General features: G+C 51.2%; 4 protein-coding genes across 4 annotated transcripts; 3 read left to right on the top strand and 1 right to left on the bottom strand.

Annotated features, from left to right (window-relative positions):
* Positions 1-9: 9 nt before the first annotated feature.
* Positions 10-1960, top strand: N7458_001642 (chaperonin-containing T-complex subunit CCT4; the record flags this gene model as incomplete). Its single annotated transcript, XM_056905025.1, has 7 exons — positions 10-61; positions 115-166; positions 219-241; positions 299-328; positions 389-418; positions 474-1046; positions 1103-1960. The coding sequence occupies exons 1-7, from the start codon at positions 14-16 to the stop codon at positions 1958-1960; spliced, it is 1614 nt and encodes a 537-aa protein (XP_056769132.1). The 5' UTR covers positions 10-13.
* Positions 1961-2411: 451 nt separating this feature from the next.
* On the top strand, positions 2412-3768 carry N7458_001643 (Zn(II)2Cys6 transcription factor domain-containing protein; the record flags this gene model as incomplete). Its single annotated transcript, XM_056905026.1, has 4 exons — positions 2412-2477; positions 2584-3210; positions 3316-3341; positions 3402-3768. 4 exons carry the CDS (start codon positions 2412-2414, stop codon positions 3766-3768), a joined length of 1086 nt encoding a protein of 361 aa, XP_056769133.1.
* Positions 3769-4589: 821 nt separating this feature from the next.
* dapB (dipeptidyl aminopeptidase dapB) lies at positions 4590-7489 on the top strand (the record flags this gene model as incomplete). Its single annotated transcript, XM_056905027.1, has 3 exons — positions 4590-6957; positions 7034-7303; positions 7362-7489. The coding sequence occupies 3 exons, from the start codon at positions 4590-4592 to the stop codon at positions 7487-7489; spliced, it is 2766 nt and encodes a 921-aa protein (XP_056769134.1).
* A 311-nt stretch (positions 7490-7800) lies between these two features.
* gtb3 (glycosyltransferase family 4 protein) lies at positions 7801-16579 on the bottom strand (the record flags this gene model as incomplete). The annotated part of the gene is made up of 3 exons (XM_056905028.1): positions 7801-16257; positions 16333-16422; positions 16514-16579. 3 exons carry the CDS (start codon positions 16577-16579, stop codon positions 7801-7803), a joined length of 8613 nt encoding a protein of 2870 aa, XP_056769135.1.
* Positions 16580-18352: the final 1773 nt, after the last annotated feature.

Below are 18352 nucleotides of genomic sequence, written 5' to 3' on the forward strand. Positions count from 1 at the left end.
TTCGACAATCAAAATGGCAACCACAATGGCTCAGGGAGCCGTTGGCAACACCACCTTCAAGGTACGGCTCGCAAAATCCTCATGTGTGTGGACCAGTTGCTGAACAGCGCACAGGACAAGGAGAAGCCCATGGCAGTGCGGCAATCCAACATTCTCGCAGCTCGGGGTATGTCGACGAACTCCAGATGTAGAAGAAGCTTCTTGCTAACGATTCATAGCCGTCGCCGATGCCATCCGAACGGTATGCAGATCCGCGATATTCGAAAGCACACAGATGAGGGGCTAACGGGGGAAATAGTCTTTGGGACCCAGGGGCATGGACAAGATGGTAGGTTGACCACCTCCTTTACTCCCCACGATTGAAGACGACTTTTAACAAGTGGCATAGATCCAAACTCCGAAGGGAAACACCATTATCGTATGAAGCCTGCCTCCCTCGTGATGTCCGCTCCGACTAACACCCCCCGCCCCAGACTAACGATGGAAACACTATGCTGCGGGACATGAGCGTGATGCACCCGGCTGCCCGCATGCTGGTCGATCTCAGTGCTGCACAGGATGTCGAGGCCGGTGATGGAACTACATCGGTTGTCGTCATTGCCGGGAGTCTGCTCGGTGCTGCTGAGAAGCTGCTCTCCAAGGGCATTCACCCCACCGTCATCTCCGAGTCCTTCCAGCGCGCCGCCGGTGCCGCCGTCGAGATCCTCCACAACATGTCCCGCCCTATCAACCTCAACGACCGTGCTACCCTCCTTCAAGCCGCCTCGACCTCCCTCTCCTCGAAGATTGTCTCCCAACACTCCAGTCTCCTGGGCCCCATGGCTGTCGACTCCGTACTGAAGATCGTGGACCCCAAGACTGCTGATAACGTTGATCTGCGCAACATCCGAATTGTGAAGAAGGTCGGCGGTACCATTGAGGACAGTGAGATGATCGATGGCTTGGTGTTGAACCAGCCCGTGATCAAGAGCAGCGGTGGTCCCACGAGAATTGAGAAGGCCCGGATAGGTCTTATTCAGTTCCAACTGAGCCCGCCCAAGCCAGATGTATGTGTTCAGAAGTTGAATTGGCATATTGAACAGTAGACTGACCCCTTATGTAGATGGAGAACCAGATTGTGGTGAACGACTACCGCCAGATGGATAAGATCCTGAAGGAGGAGCGCCAGTACCTGTTGAACATGGTCAAGAAGATTCAAAAGACCAAGTGTAACGTGCTGCTGATTCAGAAGTCCATCCTTCGTGACGCTGTCAATGACCTGTCCCTGCACTTCCTCTCCCGTCTGAAGATCCTGGCCATCAAAGATATCGAGCGTGATGAAGTGGAGTTCCTGTGCAAGACTCTTGGTTGCAAGCCCGTTGCCAACGTCGACTCTTTCACCGAGGACAAGCTCGGTACCGCTGACCTCATTGAGGAAGTTCAGGCCTCCGGTGCCCGCTACGTCAAGGTGACCGGCATCAAGCAGCAGCCCAGTGCTGTCAACAACCAGACCGTCTCGATTGTTGCCCGTGGTGCCAATAGCCTCATTCTGGACGAGGCTGAGCGTTCGCTCCACGATGCTCTCTGCGTCATCCGCTGCCTGGTCAAGAAGCGTGCTCTGATTGCTGGTGGCGGTGCCCCAGAGGTTGAGGTTTCTCACACGCTCGCAATGCGGGCTCGTGAGCTGACTGGTACCGAGGCTATCTGCTGGAAGGCGTTCGCTGATGCCATGGAGGTTATCCCCACTACCCTTGCAGAGAATGCCGGTCTCAACTCCATCAAGGTTGTGACCGACCTGCGTCACCGCCACGCACAGGGCCAGCACAACGCCGGTGTCAGCATCCGCAGCGGTGGTGTCAAGGATGACATTACCGAGGAGAACATTCTGCAGCCTCTGCTGGTTAGCACCAGCGCCATTGAGCTGGCTGCTGAGACGGTGAAGATGATCATGAGAATTGACGACATTGCTCTGTCGCGGTAAATAGGTTTAAGGGCCGCTGCTCTGAGCTGTATGATGAAACGCGAGGTGTTCGCGACGAGTAATTTACTACCAAAAAAATGGATCCAATTTTGCATAGACCATCACAGATTGTGCAAGGTTCTGACGTGTAGTAGTATCTATTGAGTCGCAAGTGTCAAGTAATCAATCATCGGTAACTATTCTACGATTTGGTGGTCGCTAATATCGGTGATAATAATATCTAAGCCTTGCAAAGATCTTCAATAGTAGATAGTATGTCCCTCTATAAGATTCCTGAGACTGTCTCGCCCTTCAATCCGTGGCATCGCTGCCTAGCTGAGTCAGCTTCAGGGGGCCTGACGGGACCAGAAACCCGATTTGAGGCTCGAAGGTTGTGTTGATAGCTTCCACATATTCCCCACCTCTGCATAATGGGGGCATCTCATGATTCTCATCAGGTCGTCTATCCACAATGCCCCGTCGCTGTCACACTAAATCTCGAAAAGGATGCATCCAGTGTAAAGAAAGACACGTCAAGGTCAGCATACTAATGACCGCCACACCAAGCTCTCAGACCTCGGCCGAAAATGCCAAACCAATCCACCGTAGCAAACTATATCCACGATCGCTAACAAAATCAACAGTGTGATGAGCAACGACCAACTTGCAGCCTTTGCATAAAGCGGGAGCTAACGTGCATCTATGTAACTCCTCCGCCCAGGCGAAAACATCCTGTAGATCTCCCCGAAGACGGAAAAGCAAAGTCTACATCTGGCACGTCGAGTCCTCCCCCCGTCTCGCGGCTACCTAGGCTCGAGGAAATGAGGTTATTCCACCATGTGTTTATGGTGACCAGTCTCAGTTTCGTCAAGGACGAAGTTGACCGCGAGTTTTGGCAGTCGGTGGTTCCTCGGATTGCGACGGGTCATGACTATGTCATGGACGGATCGTTAGCGGTTGCTGCGCTGCATTTGGCGTCTTTGGAGCCTGATCATTCATCTCACTGGCTTGAGACGGCTTTGACTTACCAGAACTCCGCGATAACCGGGTTGAGTCAGCACTTAGCGACTAGCAAGCAGAATTATGAGGCGTTGTTCAGCTGCTCCATATTCAATCTGATTTTTGTGACCGCATATCCAGGCATCTATGGCGATGGGAATCCTGTTGACCCGCTGAGTGAGATTTTGACGATGCGGTCATTCTTGAGCGGTACTGCCTTTCTGTTCTTGCAGATATATCACGGCGAGGAGAGGACTGCTATTGATCCTTGGGTCCGTCGCGATAAGACCAAATCGCCGATATCGAGAGACAGGCATGCGAATTCATATCACATCCTCCTTCTCATAAGCCGATACTAATATCTACCTTCTAGTGAGGATCCAAAGATGATTGAGCTGCATAAGTGGGTGATCAATTGACGTGTTCTCAGTTGTACGAAGACTGACACTATTGCTCGGAACAGGACAACCTTGGAGAAACTCCATTCATTACGCATTACTATCGACACACTGCAAAATCCCCACCAAGAGATCTACCGAAGTACTCATGATCTACTCCTGAAGGCCATTGAAGGCTGGCCCACCGAGGATAGCATATCGTGGCCTATCGAGATTGGCGATCCCTTTTTGGACCTGGTCAAACAAGGCCACTGGATGGCTCGTATCATGCTTCTGTTTCACGGGTTGGGCATGCATCTCATGTCACGGAAGTGGTTTGCAAGGGGCTCGGGACGGAGGCTGGTCTTGGGTATTCTGCAACCGCTTGAGGGCAAAATCCCCCCTGAATGGGTGGACATGACTCGGTGGATCAGGGAAGCAGTGGATATTTGAGACGAAAACTTTATGTATTTCTAGGAAATAGATTTATGATATGGGACGGTTGCTGTTACCTGCCATGGCCTAAATTAAATGGGCGGTTTAATCTCATAACCTGCAGTGGGGTTGGTCGTCCATCAGCAAACATATATATTCCTTCACCCAGGCCTCATCGAAGGACCTCGAACTTCGACCAGCTACCTGTAGGTAAACCCACTGGAATGGAAGCCAAAAAAGTCTCAATATTTCCATGGTCTCATTTGGGAGATGGAGAAAGCCCATCCTAGGATCATGAATTCTGCTTCGGGGCGTAGGTTTACTTTCGTCCCTGTTGTAGCTCTGGATGCACAGCGACGGACCTGTCGGAATCATCAAAAACCATCCCTCAATTATAGCAGAGGGTCTTTCGGGTGTCTTGGCTTGAGCCGATCATAGATGAAAGGAATGTGCCACTGCTAGGCCGCAATTGGGACTGAATAAACGCATACCAAACCCGTTCGGGTTCTCAATAGCGGCTTTGTTTGTTCGCCTCAAGCTGGACTTCCCGCCCGCCGAGGCAGAGACCCTCAGGTCATGTAGTGCGATGAGAAGAAGGATCATTCTGTAACACCCGCAAGAGTGTTAGTATACTTTGCTCAAACTTGATCATTCCATCATATATTCACAAATTCGTCTGTATGCTCTTCTTGTCAATCGCTTTTTGACAGAATCTGCCCCATTGGCCAGTCGAGTGGACTATTCGTGACTCGGCTCCACAGTTCCGCCGATAAGATCGTCCCCCGATCGGGTGGTACTCTGAGCCAGCTTACCAGTGATACCCGAAAACACTCACGATCATGGGGAAGCTCGATGATGAAGGGGTCCCCGAGGCTGTGCCGCTAACTCGACAGCGGTCGGCCTCCATGGCATCAGACACATCCTCCGATTCGGGTCTCTCGGTCGCCTCCGCGGCCTTCCTCGATGCTCACAAGAGCGAATTCGCGGCTGGGGTAGATGGAAATGGGGAGGAACAACGATACCGGGACTTGGAAGATGGGGAAGAACCCGGGCTAGACGAGCCATTCCTCCCGTCTAGGAAGACCAAGTCGTCATCCGGCCGTCGCTGGTGGCTGTTTGGACTGCTCCTATGTGTGGTTATGGCCAGCGGCTGGATCGTTGCATTCGTCTTCTTCCTCGTACAGGGGCGGCCCGATGTTGCGACGATTTCCTCCCCCTCTGCGGTTGAGGTGCATGAGCCGGACTCTGCGACCGGTGGTACCAGCTATGGAAAGCCGGTGACACTGGAGCAGGTGCTGACGGGGCATTGGTTGCCGCAGTCTCATGCGATCGCGTGGACTGCGGGTGCCAATGGCGAAGATGGGCTTTTGATCGAGCAGGGCGAGCACGGAGACGGATACCTGCGCATTGAAGATATCCGCAACCGCAAGGCCGGTTCTAGTGGCTCTGCGGCCAAAGTCTTGATGCAAGAGTCGCATTTCTGGGTTGGAACCACATTTGTCATGGCGTCCAAGATCTGGGTGAGTCCCAACCACGAGAAGGTTCTCGTCTTGTCTGATTACGCATCGAATTGGCGGCATTCGTATTATGGGAATTATTGGATCTTTGATGTCGCAACTCAAACAGCCGAGGCCTTGGATCCAGATAATCACACCGGTCGCATTCAGTTGGCTTGGTGGTCGCCCGAGTCTGATGCGGTTGTGTTTGTCTGGGAGAATAATGTGTATCTGCGCAAACTTTCTTCGGCCAAGGCGATACCTGTCACGACGGATGGCGGTAAGGACGTGTTCAACGGTGTTCCGGATTGGGTGTATGAGGAGGAGGTTCTGTCTGGCAATGGGGCCACCTGGTGGTCGTTGGACGGCAAGTTTCTCGCGATGTTGCGGACCAACGAGACCGACGTCCCCGAGTATCCTGTTCAGTACTTCCTCCACCGACCCTCGGGCACGGAAGCTCCAGCTGGGCTGGAGAACTATCCTGAGGTGCGGCAGATCAAGTATCCCAAGGCTGGCACTCCCAACCCCATCGTCAGCCTTCGCTTTTATGACGTGGATAAGCACGAGCTCTTCTCTATCGAGATGCCGGAAGACTTCGAGGATGACGATCGGATCATCATTGAGGTCGTCTGGGCACCTGAGCAGAAGGTTCTGATCCGCGAGACGAATCGTGAAAGCGACGTCGTCAAGATATTCCTGGTGGATGCCAAATCCCGAACTGCCAAACTGGTTCGCTCGACTGACGTTGCTGCTTTGGACGGTGGCTGGGTCGAACCCTCTCAGTCAACGTGGATCATTCCGGCCGATCCCAGTAATGGCCGACCGGAGGCCGGCTACATCGATACTGTGATTCATGAAGGGTACGATCATCTCGCGTACTTCTCTCCATTGGACAGCTCCGAGCCGGTGATGCTCACCTCAGGCAAATGGGAAGTGGTCCAGGCTCCCACCTCAGTTGACTTGAAGAAGAACTTGGTCTACTTCGTTGCAACCAAGGAGGGCCCCACACAGCGACATTTGTACCAAGTCAAACTTGATGGCTCCGATCTTCACGCATTAACCGACACTTCGAAGCCAGGCTACTACGGCGTCTCCTTCTCGGACGGTGCTGGGTACGCGCTCCTGAGCTATAAGGGTCCCGCAGTTCCCTGGCAAGCCGTGGTCAGCACACAAGACAGCACCATGAAAAAGGAGATTGTCATCGAAGAGAATAAACAGCTCGCGGAGAAGGTCGAAGACTTCGCGCTTCCCGCGGAGGTATACAGCACAGTGACCATTGATGGGTTCGAACTCCAAGTGGTTGAACGGCGGCCACCGCACTTCAACCCGAAGAAGAAGTATCCTGTACTCTTCCATTTGTATGGTGGACCCGGCTCCCAAACCGTCGACCGCAAGTTCCTTGTCGACTTCCAATCCTATGTCGCCTCCAGTTTGGGGTATATTGTTGTTACCGTAGACGGTCGCGGAACAGGCTTCATCGGTCGCGAGGCTCGGTGCATCGTTCGCGACAACCTGGGCTATTATGAAGCGCGCGACCAAATTGAGACCGGCAAGATATGGGCCAAGAAACCTTATGTTGATGAGTCCCGGCTGGCTATTTGGGGCTGGAGCTTTGGCGGTTTCATGACCTTAAAGGTCCTTGAACAGGACGCAGGCGAGACCTTCCAGTATGGCATGGCCGTAGCACCGGTGACGGACTGGAGATTTTACGGTAAGTCGCTCTCCATGAAGTTCTTTCCTCGCACATTAACCATAGTGGATTGACTAACCGCTTTAATCTCCGGAAGACTCCATCTATACCGAGCGTTATATGCACCGCCCCCAGAATAACCCTAGCGGTTACGACAATTCAACAATTAGTGACGTCGCTGCTATGGGAGAGAATACTCGATTCCTGATAATGCATGGCGTGGCAGACGACAACGTCCACTACCAGAATACGCTCACGCTGCTGGACAAGCTGAACTTGCAAAACATTGACAACTGGGACATGGTCATGTACCCAGACTCAGATCACAGCATATATTTCCACAACGCGCACACTATCGTCTATGAACGTAAGTTTGAATGGAGTTTGTTCAATGGCAAGGGTTATGGGCTAACATTCCATCGCAGGCTTGTCGAGCTGGCTCATCAACGCGTTCAATGGCGAGTGGCACCGCATTGCCAACCCCAAGCCCGTGGAGTCATCCTGGAGGCGGACCAAGCGCTTTGTAGCCAGTCGACTATCATTTGCACTGTGATTTTTATTCATTCATCCACCCTAGTGTTGGGGAGGCGTCATTCCGGAGTAGCATACATTCTATACAATCCAATATTATACTCATACGATGGAATCACGAGCTCAAAAATGATGCATATATTCATTCAGTTATAAGTAGAGACGCTAATGCTAGTATTTTCAATTATGACTAGAGACACAAATGTGCGACTGATTGTGATATGCCAATGCAGAGCAAACTGGTATATGAACAGGGGCAAATGGACAACGCTTTTTCGCAACAAAATAACACGCTATGAACAAGAGAGACAAGGAGAAATATGTGCACTGCCATTAATGGCTGAAAACCTGGCCAGACCGCAGGAAGTCCTCTCGCATGATCGTACTGACATCCGAGTTGCGATACTGCATGAGATCTTCACGATGCAGACCACGCACCTGTTCTCGACCGGCAGTCGAGATGGAGCGTGCGAAAGATTGTGGCCGACGCTGACCTCCGAAGGAGACCCGGAAGTTTTGCGGGGCAACGAGGCCCGGGGAGCGACTGCCATGCGAGCCTCCGTTGGAAAGCACCGAGTGGCGCGGTGCAAAGACGGGCAGACGGGCATGGGATTCTGTGTCTGTGGAGAGATTGCTGAGGCTGAGGGCGGAAATGCTGGAGACACCGCGAGTGCGATTGTCTCGGAGGGGGAAGTTGGAGACGGAGCTGTAGACGGTGGACATGTTTGACATAGCCGATGAGCGCCAGGAGTAGACGGCGCTTGGTGGGATGGTGATGATTTCCTCTTCTACGGCTGCCCTGTGTTCGACGGCCGTTGCGATGTCTGTGGGCTCGACTGGGTCGCCAGCGGCTCGGCTGGCCATCATCTTGGCTGACTTGCCGATCCAGAGCATCTGTTCGTGCTCGCGGAGGTACCGGTCACCACTGAAGGATTTCTGCACGATCTTGCGAGTCATCATGCCCAGTTTGCGTCGTTGCTCGCTCTTGGCGTACATGCGGCGAGTGATGATTTCGACTTCCTCTGGGGTGGGCGATGAGGTGAGGACAGGTGCGGGCTCGTTGTCGTCACTGTATTGGCTCCATTCTCCGAGCATGGCTAACATGGATATCTGAGCCTTTGCGAGGGCTTGTGCATCATTGGGTGCGACCACGGCACTGAAGCGTGAGAAGTCATCCGGGTCACTCAGCACACGAAGCGAGGCACCAACGTCTGTGCAGACAACGGGGGCTCCGGTGAGAGCTGCTTCGCCCAAAGCCAGAGGGAGACCTTCGGACAGAGAGGAGTTCAGGAAGAGCCAGGTGTTTTCGAGCACCTTCATGGGATCAGCCGTTCCGCGCAATGTGACTCTACCACGAAGACCCTTGGAAGCGATGATCTCCTGGCACTCGGTGGAGTATGTGGGAGCTTTGTCAATGGCACCGTAGATGTCAAGATGGTAGTCATCAAACTTCCACTGGTTGATAATGATGTCGGCCGCCAGGAGTGCAGTCTTGATGTCCTTGGCATACCACACGTGCGACAGCATGGTCACTGTCGGGCGTTCAGACTTGATCTCCTTCACAGGAGCAAACTTTTGCATGTCAGTGATACCATTGACAACCGGGTCAACCTTGCGACGGAACGTATTGCGATGCTCAATAGTTCCCTGGCAAGTGCCGATCTCAACTTCCCAGCCGGGGTTGAAGAAGTCAGCACAAGGAAGAATGATATCCGCATGGTGGAGGGTCAGAACGGAAGTGATTCGCATCAGACCAAGAAGGGCATTCCGGACGAAAGGCGAGAGTTTGCAGAGAGCAGACGAGAGGCAGAGATTGGTCTCTCGCCAGCTGATGGCATGATCCCAGATCTGCAAGGTGCAATTGCGCTTGATCTTACACACAACACCGTAAGAGGCACTGACACTGTGATGAGACGCTTGGAAGACATTCGGAATCTTGTCTGGAACAGGGATGGAGAAGATGAAGAGGTAGCGGTACCACAGCTCCAAAGCAACATCAAGAGTTGACAAGGTTGGAAGCTCGGTGTCAAACCATTGAGATGATGGGATGGTGTTTGGCATTTCTTGCGTGAGCCAGAGATCCCGCCAGCTCTGCTTGACCATATCACTGTTCCAGACTTGCGACCAGTGACGAGATTCCTGGAAGTATGTGTTGAGGTTTACCAGAGCCCGAGTTGCCTGGTGAATATCTGCCTTGGAGAGATCAACAGCTCGCGCGCCCTTGACAAGCGCCGTGAGAATGGGAATGAAGTTCATCTTGATATCGAACTCGCTAGCGGAAGTGACATTGTCAACCTCGGAATCTAGCTTGTTGCTGAACAGCCCGTGGGTAGGTGTCAAGAAGTCCAAGCCCCACAGGGGAATCACCTTCAGTGACTGGATGTTCCTCTCCGTCTGATGCTTAGGAATGCCAAAGTCATTCGCGGACTCGCAAATCATATGCCACTTGATGGTACGTAGGGAATTGATCATGTCTCGTCGACAGGCAGAGACACCACCACCCTCATTAGGCCAAGTACCGTTGTCTGCAGCCATAACATGGAGAGTCTTGTCGGTATCAGAGCTGACTTCCTTGGACCGCGTGGTGACAATGGCGTCACCTCCGGGACCAAAGTTGAAGAAATCGCTGAGCTTGACGGCAAGGGGTGTCCAGCTGGAGATATTATTGTCCAAGTCTGCACTGGCCATGACTGCATCGGCACGAAGCTCCATATACTTTCTTGCGGCTCTGAGGTTTCCCCAATCGCGACTGCGCCAGTAAGGGGAAAGAACCTCGTCTTTGCGAAGAATACGATCATCCATCCAGCGAACAATGATTCCGTCAAGGTCATTTCGATCCTTCCAAGCTTTCCACATCAAGGAGCGAGATCGGGACGTCGAGACAGTAAAGCGCTTTTTGTTCAACCCAAGTAGGCGGGTGAAGACATTTGAGCGGAGGCTGTCAACGAAGAAGAAGGGATTGTCATGCACGAAACTGGTATAGTTTGGCTTAGCAAGTACTCCCAGGTAATCGTGCTCAATCATAGGCGGCGTTTGGACTTTCGTTCCATTGATGGTAGTGAAGATGGTCGGGTGGAACTTGTGATCATAGAGCCAGCGACTCTCGTACACATCACCAGTGGCCTGTTGGACGAAGGTAGCTTCGGTGACCTTGGTATGCGGAATCCAGCGATGTTCCTTGTCGCGATGACGGCGGGGAGGTGCACACCAAGAGACATTGCAAGTGATGTGGGACAATGAGAACTCAGCTCGAAGCAGTTCATCTCCAAAGCGTGGGTTCTTGCGATAATGGTACTGGAACCGAATGAGATTACCATCTTTCATGTATGAGCCCTTATCAACAAGACCCTTGGAGTTGTACTGAATGCTTTGCAGATGGTTCTCGCCCTGGACACAACGACGTCCCAATGGCATGCGCGCAAGCGATGCCTTGCCGAGCTTGAGACCCTTCTTTGCTGGTGCTTGATAGTCGTAGTGGTACTCATTGAGCAGTTTTCCGTCTTTGAACTCTTGCTTGATCAGGAGCAGCATCTCGCTCGAATAGCTGCTGACATATTTGAGTGTTCTGGCTTCTTTGTCCTTGGGCTCGGTCTTGTGCTCGCCGGCGTATTGGTAGACTTTGAAGCCTCCATCAGTTTCCTGGTGCCTGAACGCTGTGAAGGTTCCGTCAAGTCCTTGAATGATAACTCTGCTCTTCTTGATGTGGATGGTCATTCCCTTGGTCTCTTCCCAAAGTTGCTTGACGTTCTTGCGACCGTGGAACAAGAAGAAAGACAACCCAAAGTCTTGCACAAACTTGGCGTAGATCCAGATCATGTTGAGCAGGAACACGCTCGGGACGCGAATCACTGTGGGCAGAGTCTTGGAGACGTGGTCAAACTCTCTTTGAAATTCGGGATCGGCGACCAGAGCGATGAACACAAACTTGACGATAGATCCCAGCTTGTGGTAAACGTAGCTGAACGGTGATCTGAGCAGAGTCAAGGGCAATGGCAACTTCCGAGGAACGTAAGAGATGAACTCAGCGGTCTCGGGCTCCTTGGGGATAGCGGCCTCGCCAGTTCCGTAGTGAGAGTAATCGAGGATACTAATCGCCGTAGCCGCTCCAAGGTTGCATCTCGCAACGTGAGTGTCAAGATCGTTGGTGTCAAACTGGCAAAGACTCTGCTGGAGCCATTGGCGTTGGGTCTCTGGTAGCTCACAGGACTGTCCGACGCAGCGATCCAGAAGAATCTTTCGTACTTCTACAGGTAACTTGTCCCAGTGAATGTCTGCTTCAAACCCAAGACACAACTGTCGGAGAAGTTCCTTCTTGGCCCACTGCACGACAACAGAAGTATTGGCCTCTTCTCGCAGTAGCCGAGCCATGGTGTGGGTAACTCCGCCCGAGACGATAGCTTCAGCCAGAGCTGCATACTCGTGAGGAACGCCCATAACCATCTCGGCGACAGAGTGGACCAGTGTCTCCGCAATGATATGGCAGTTGGCGCTAATGTCAAGTCGCTCATCATGTAAGCCTCTCACGCTGATTGCTACCTTCAATTGATTCCCGGTACTGCAGCTCAAGGCCCGAATACCAGGTCCCATAGAACCGTGCGGCACAAGCTCCAGACATATTTCTCCAGTCTCCCATAATGAAAGAGCTTGATCAATGATCTCCTTGGAGTTGGGAAAAGCCTCTTCGATTCGAAGTTCATGCCTGCGAGATCGCATAACATTTTTGATTTCAATGCCTGGGTGGACAGCCGGATCAACTTTGAAACGGGAATCGGCTGGCAGAAGCGAGATATTCTCGAAGTAGCTCTGAAGCTCCTGCTGGGACCATTCGGGGTCTGCCCAAGGCGTAGTGAAAGCATGGAAAGTCCTGCCCAGTTCAACGGGAGAGTCAACCTCGTGAGGCATTCCCATCTTCGCATTGAAAAGGGACAGAATGGCAACAATCCAGGTGGCAACTCCAAGGCCAATGATCTGGGAGTACAGAAACTTAGGGAAGCAGACCTTGAGGGCAATTCCAACAGGCAACCCGACGGTAATGCCAATCAGAAGCGGTTTTAGGGCATGTGGACCAGTGAAGATCTTGGTATATTGGTACCAGATGAGACCACTGTAGGCAAGGACGTAGGAGAAGAAGACGGTCATGGCTTCTACTGATGACTGGAATGTCCAGATGAGAGCTGTCGAGAGGGCAAGACTCCACACATGCCACAAGAAAAACCTGAACAGGGTTCGCCAGTAGACTTTTCGACGGAATTGAATGTTTTTCTTCTGCGAAATACGAATGTCCTTGGCTGACTTGACGGCGGCGGGGGCATTTTCACCGATCGCGTCGTGGAGCTCTTGGGCCTTAGTGTCGATAAGCACGGCGCCAATAAGATAGTATGCCAATGCAAACCCGACGGCCATGCGATTGGCATCGTTCACAGAGGCTGTCAGTCCAAGAAGACGGTCACCACTCAGCAGTTGCACCCACTTGTCGAGCAGAGCAATGATAAAGTACAGGATACCGCAGCCAATCTCCTTACTTGATTGACGCCAGTGGACGAAAGCATTGTGTAGACGCAGGCCTTTCTGCGAGCTGCGCAGAACATCGAGAGCAACCTTAGTCTGGATGTTCCAGCCAGAGCTGAATGGAATCGGTCGTGGAACGTCTGCATGACGACAGTACCAATCCAAAAGGAAGTTGGTAGAATCCCAGTCCCGAGTAAGTTCCTTGACCATCTGATCAGTGGTTGGCCGGGAGAAAATTCTACGGGACTTTTCAGCCATGATATCGTTCAAAAGAGCCTCTCGCGCTAATTTGAGAGCAGCAGGGTCACTCATGGTGCCGAAGACCTTTTCATTGTTGTTTCCATGAACGGAGATGTACCACTTGCGGATCTCAGTATCGTCGGTGCGTCTGATAGACTGATACCAGGTCACCCATTTGGCAGCCGTGGATCGCAGGCTGAGTAAGAGGACACCAATGAAGAGGTAGATGACGGCCAAGTAAATTGCCGAATCGTTTCCTGCGAAAGTAGTGATGATGGGCGACAAAGAGAGGATCGGAATACAGAGAATAATTGCCTTGCGGCCCGACAGGAATGTGGAACCGGGGTAGCTGAAACTTGCGAGGGAAGCAAAAGTCGAAAAGTAGATCGTCAAGGCAATCAGATAAAGGTAGAAAATTATACCCGCTCGAGGACCTCTGACGCTGGAAATAGCGACAAAGCCGATCAAGCCTCCAGCGACTGTGAATGCAATGCCCGCAATGAGCCGAATCAAGACGAACATGTTGGCTGCAGCAAAAGCCATTGAGATTAGGTAGTATGGTCCGCCGCATGCGATCCATGTGCCAATAGCACCAGAAAGCAGCAGGGAAATCATCAAGGCCATTGTCGCACTATCTTGTTCTTGATGCGTCATGTAGGCAGAAAGATACAGTCCTCGCCCAATGATAGTGAGCAAGATGATGTCAATAAGGGCTGGGATAGCAAAGACACTCAAGAACGTGAATCTCTGATATGGTCGCATGGCCTTCGCTTTGTCGTCTGGATTCACGTCTATCTGAGCACCGGCGTAGGCTGTTGCCAGTTGTGGAGCGCCATTGATCCAGTTTGGTGGTTGATGTTTGGAATAGTAGGCTCGGAATCGATCAGATAGAAGTTTTCCGAACACGCTGGGATTCACACCGAAGTAGACTTCACATCGTGAGCCCAGAGCAAAGGACTCTGCAAATGCGGCGGCCTGGTCCGAGTGTAGGTTGAACAACGGGTTTCTGTCGGTTACCTCGGCATAGATTTCATCGAAAGCATCTTTCCTCGCGGCACAGAAAAGCGAGAGGGCCAACATATCAATATAAGCATCGACTTGACCTTCCTGTAAGAGATCGCAAATTCCCGCTGTGATAGTTGCCAGATCTTCCTCGCGATGTTGCTTCAATACTTGCATGAAGACTCGATCAACCTGGTGGAATAGATCAAGAGACGCCGAGAGCGAAGGATACGAACAGCCTTGCTCTCCATACCAATTGATTCGAGATCGAATCAGCTCCTCGGGGCTTGTAGAGCCTTCGAGATAACCAACTGTGTTGAATTCTTTGAGCTGGGCAAAGGAGGGCGCGTCTACAAGCTGCCGTCGAATGTAGGCGCAGATATTCTCAGACAACTCGCTATTGGAATCCGTAAGTGACAAATGCTGCAGAAGCAGTAGTCTCTCCTCTGGACTGAGGACGTCGATATCTTGAACAAATCGACGTGGAAGTCTGGCATTCGGAGCCAAATCCTCAGACCATCTTGCCAAGGCCACTTCCATTTCACAGCAAACATGGCGGGAAAATCCCTTCGCAGAGAGAAAAGTATGCAAGACTGTTCCGGCCAAACCTTGGGCATTTTTGGAGACGAAAATCTCAAACTTCTCCTCGTCTTGTTCGTAGACTGCCCAGAAACGAGAGTCCGAAGTCTTTCTGAGCCCAGAGTCTAGTGCAAGGCTGACCGTCAAAAAACCATCCGACGCTAAATCAGACAGATTTTGAATAGCAGACAAAAGTTGCGCATCGTCGTTAAACAGCCCCAGATTCTCGTGGAAGTTGCGGAAAAGAAGACTAAGACTTTGAAGTTTGGTTGCTGGCAAGGGGTGGAGAAGTTCCAGCGACTTCAGGCGTTGCTGGGACTGGAGAATCTCTGCGAAAGCCATTGGAGTAGGGTCAGAGCCCAGAGGAAAGCATCCCATGCTGGTATACTCTTGCCCTGACATCGAGACAGACAACGGGCTGCCTTGTGACTTGACCTGTGCCACCCATTCTGGAGGATCTCTGAGGCGTAGAACAGGGCTCTCTGGTGACTTTGTCTCGCTCTCCTCCGAATCAAGCAAGTTGTCAATCGTAGGAAGAAGTGGCCGAAGCGTATCCCACCCGCTTTGAATGCCGGAATTTGTTGAAATCTCACGATTGGAGCGCCATTTGTCATGAACTTTCATGATCTCGGCTTCCTTCAGCCAGCCGAAAGCCGGAAGAGGCTCCGTCGTTGGTGTGTTTAGGTCGGAATCTTTTAGAGAGGCCTGGGAGCCTATCCAAGAAATTGCACTGTAAAAGCTGCACCACTGGATCGATCTTCGGACAATGGCGTTCGACACACCAACGTCGTTGTTGATAGTCTCCCAGGCCAATACCACAAAGTCTCTCATACACGCCTCGGAGACAAACGCCTTGATGGTCGATTGCAGAGGTTCCATTTGAAAATAGTCGCGCTTTTCACCATTTGGCATGATGCTAGCATTGCGAATAACCAGTCCAGAGACAGATCCATTTTGCAAGGCCTTCCTGTTTTTCAAAAAGTTCGGTGGTTGCACTTCCAGATAGACCGCCAGCCCGAGTGCGCTGATTGACTCAAACAACTTGGCGTGGAGAGACGGGGTGAAAATGTCCTCCCAGTTGGCGAACAAGATACCGGAGAAGGCACTGTCGTTAAAGTTGTTGGCAAGAATGGCTTCGATCTTTTCAATTGCGCTCATGACAGTCTCCTTTGAGGAATGGATCTGCGCAAGATCAACCCTGCCTAGTATCTGGCTGCGATCGCATTTAAGAATTGCCTCTGCAACGCCATCCTGGAATGGATCCACGATCAAAATATCCCACTGGGCCAGCAACTTTTCCTGGGATACAGTTGGTGGCTCATTGAAGCTTCCCAGGTATACTCCAAATGACGAGGGCTTTGGCGAATGTGTTGAAGCGTGAATCAAATTGAGTTCTCGGTTCGCCAGTTGTCGAAGACGTTGGGAGACATTTGAAGGAATCTTGTCGGGCAATGTTCGTGACTATGCAGCGGATACGCGGGATTAGCAAAATCAGAACGATACGCCATCATGCTCAATCTCCGGAGTCAAACTAACCTTATAGTATCTGATGATCCTCGCAGTAACAGACCACAAAATGTTTGCGACTCCAATAGTAGTGCAAGCCAATAAAACTCCAATCATGAACTGCACTTGATCAGCATTCTGGTCGCTTCTGTGTATGGCTTGAAATTGCAACATCACTTCCACATGAGTGGAAAAGTAAAGGCAAACTTACAAACTGCCACCAGTGGTTTTTCATCCCATCCCATTTCACGGGATGAACGGAGAGGATTTCAGCCATTGTGAAAGGTCTGCGAAAAGCAGAAACCCTCAAGGAAAATGGCCTAAATGTAAAGACAAAACGAATGAATATGGCCAAGTTAGACAAAACCCATCAGTGATCGATTTCGCACTCCAGTATGCTTTTACAACATCGTCCGGCTTTGATCCTGATGGAGTTTTCCAAGAGAATGACAAGAGCCAGAATAGGTCTGCTAGATCAAAAGTAATGGGTATGATTTGAGGGAAGAGCAGAACAGTCAAAGGCAAAAGAATCGAGTGTCCAAGTTCAACTTTAGTTGACGGCCAAGACCGGCACACGACTCCTGCGACTTGCCTCCACCGAGGAGACAGCAAAGACAGCCCGTATCAGCCGCTCGCTTTTTCTTGACGCTTTGAGACTCGTAGAGAAAGAAAGATGGTCCGTGTCACCCTTGGTGCTTGTGGTGAATTGCAAGGCAAAGGATCCAGGCTCAAAGAGCAAAAATAGCAAGCCACACAAAAGTCCCGTTTGATGCACGCCTAAGAACACACTAAGTTATGCACCCAGGATGAACGATGAGACACGCAGTGGAGACCATCCGTGGAGCTGCAGCTAGCAGGTCCCCGGTGCCATGTGTACGGAGTGTGTGTGGCAATGGGTCCCTAGTCTTCCATGCGATCAGTGCCGTGGTAGCATTGCAGGCTCGGTGTCCGTGCAGATAGATCGATGGACGCTGGGCCATGTCTAATCATGCGGTGAACCAAGATTCGCTATGTCGCCCAAGTTTTCAGACTCATCTGAATCTTCTGAAGGCATTGGTCTGCATATCCTCTCGGGTATTCTGCACATCATTTCTCATTCGCGAAATTGACGCATGGCGAGAGACACGGGCCAGGAGTACAGTATCTCCATGGTGCGTTGGCTTGACCGATCCACTTAGCTGAGCGACATGGTATTGTATGTAGAATATTGGTCGCTACGGGGCATGTCTTTTTTTCTTTTCTTGTTTCTCTTTCTCTTTTTGCTGTGTATTATTTTCCACGCGAATTGATTTTATTTTGTGATAATTATATCAATACACACAAAGTGATGTTATCTTTTGATTATTATATCATTCGCACGTAATATTATAATATTCTTAGCGCTGTGCTGCCAAGCTGACCATGGTGATTTGCCGAACTTAGCGGGTCAGTTTTCAAATGGTATTTTTGCAATATGAAAAATACGATGAGTATAATTACCCGAACAGTGCGTACGGTACCATACCAGGCACAATTTGGCTTCATCCACCTCATCATGACTTTTCCCCTGTTGACTGTCTCCACGCGAAGTTCTGGACCTGTTAGAATCCTGGTCGATGCATCGAAAACCCCGCGCCAGCTGGACCCATGGCCCCTTCTCGTCTGATGAGCCCCAAAGTGGGAAGGGGCTTAGGCGGGCCCCTAAGCCCTTTTCATCTAACAACTCGGTGCCGAGCATTAGGAAGACTGTGGACCGTAGGAAGTCCGAGGCGAGGGGTGCTATTCTCGGGGGTTTTTACCTGATAGACTACGGCTTTTGCGATGTCTCAGCTGAAAAACTTCATTTTCGTTTCTCTTCATCATCAGTTCCTATTTCAGACATTTTTTTCGCTTAGAATTATTGTTTTTCTGTTTCCACATGGTTCAGATGCACCTGGGTGCGAGAATATCACAGAACTTTGCAGCTCCATCCCCACCACGAATGCCTTAGCCCTTTGTAAAATAGCCAATCGAATGACTAGGAAAAATTGCCATCCTCATATCGCCATCTCTAGACCCCAACATGTACTAT

This window comes from Penicillium daleae (assembly GCF_028827525.1).
Source record: "Penicillium daleae strain IBT 16125 chromosome Unknown utg000002l_segment0_segment0, whole genome shotgun sequence".
NCBI lineage: Eukaryota > Fungi > Ascomycota > Eurotiomycetes > Eurotiales > Aspergillaceae > Penicillium > Penicillium daleae.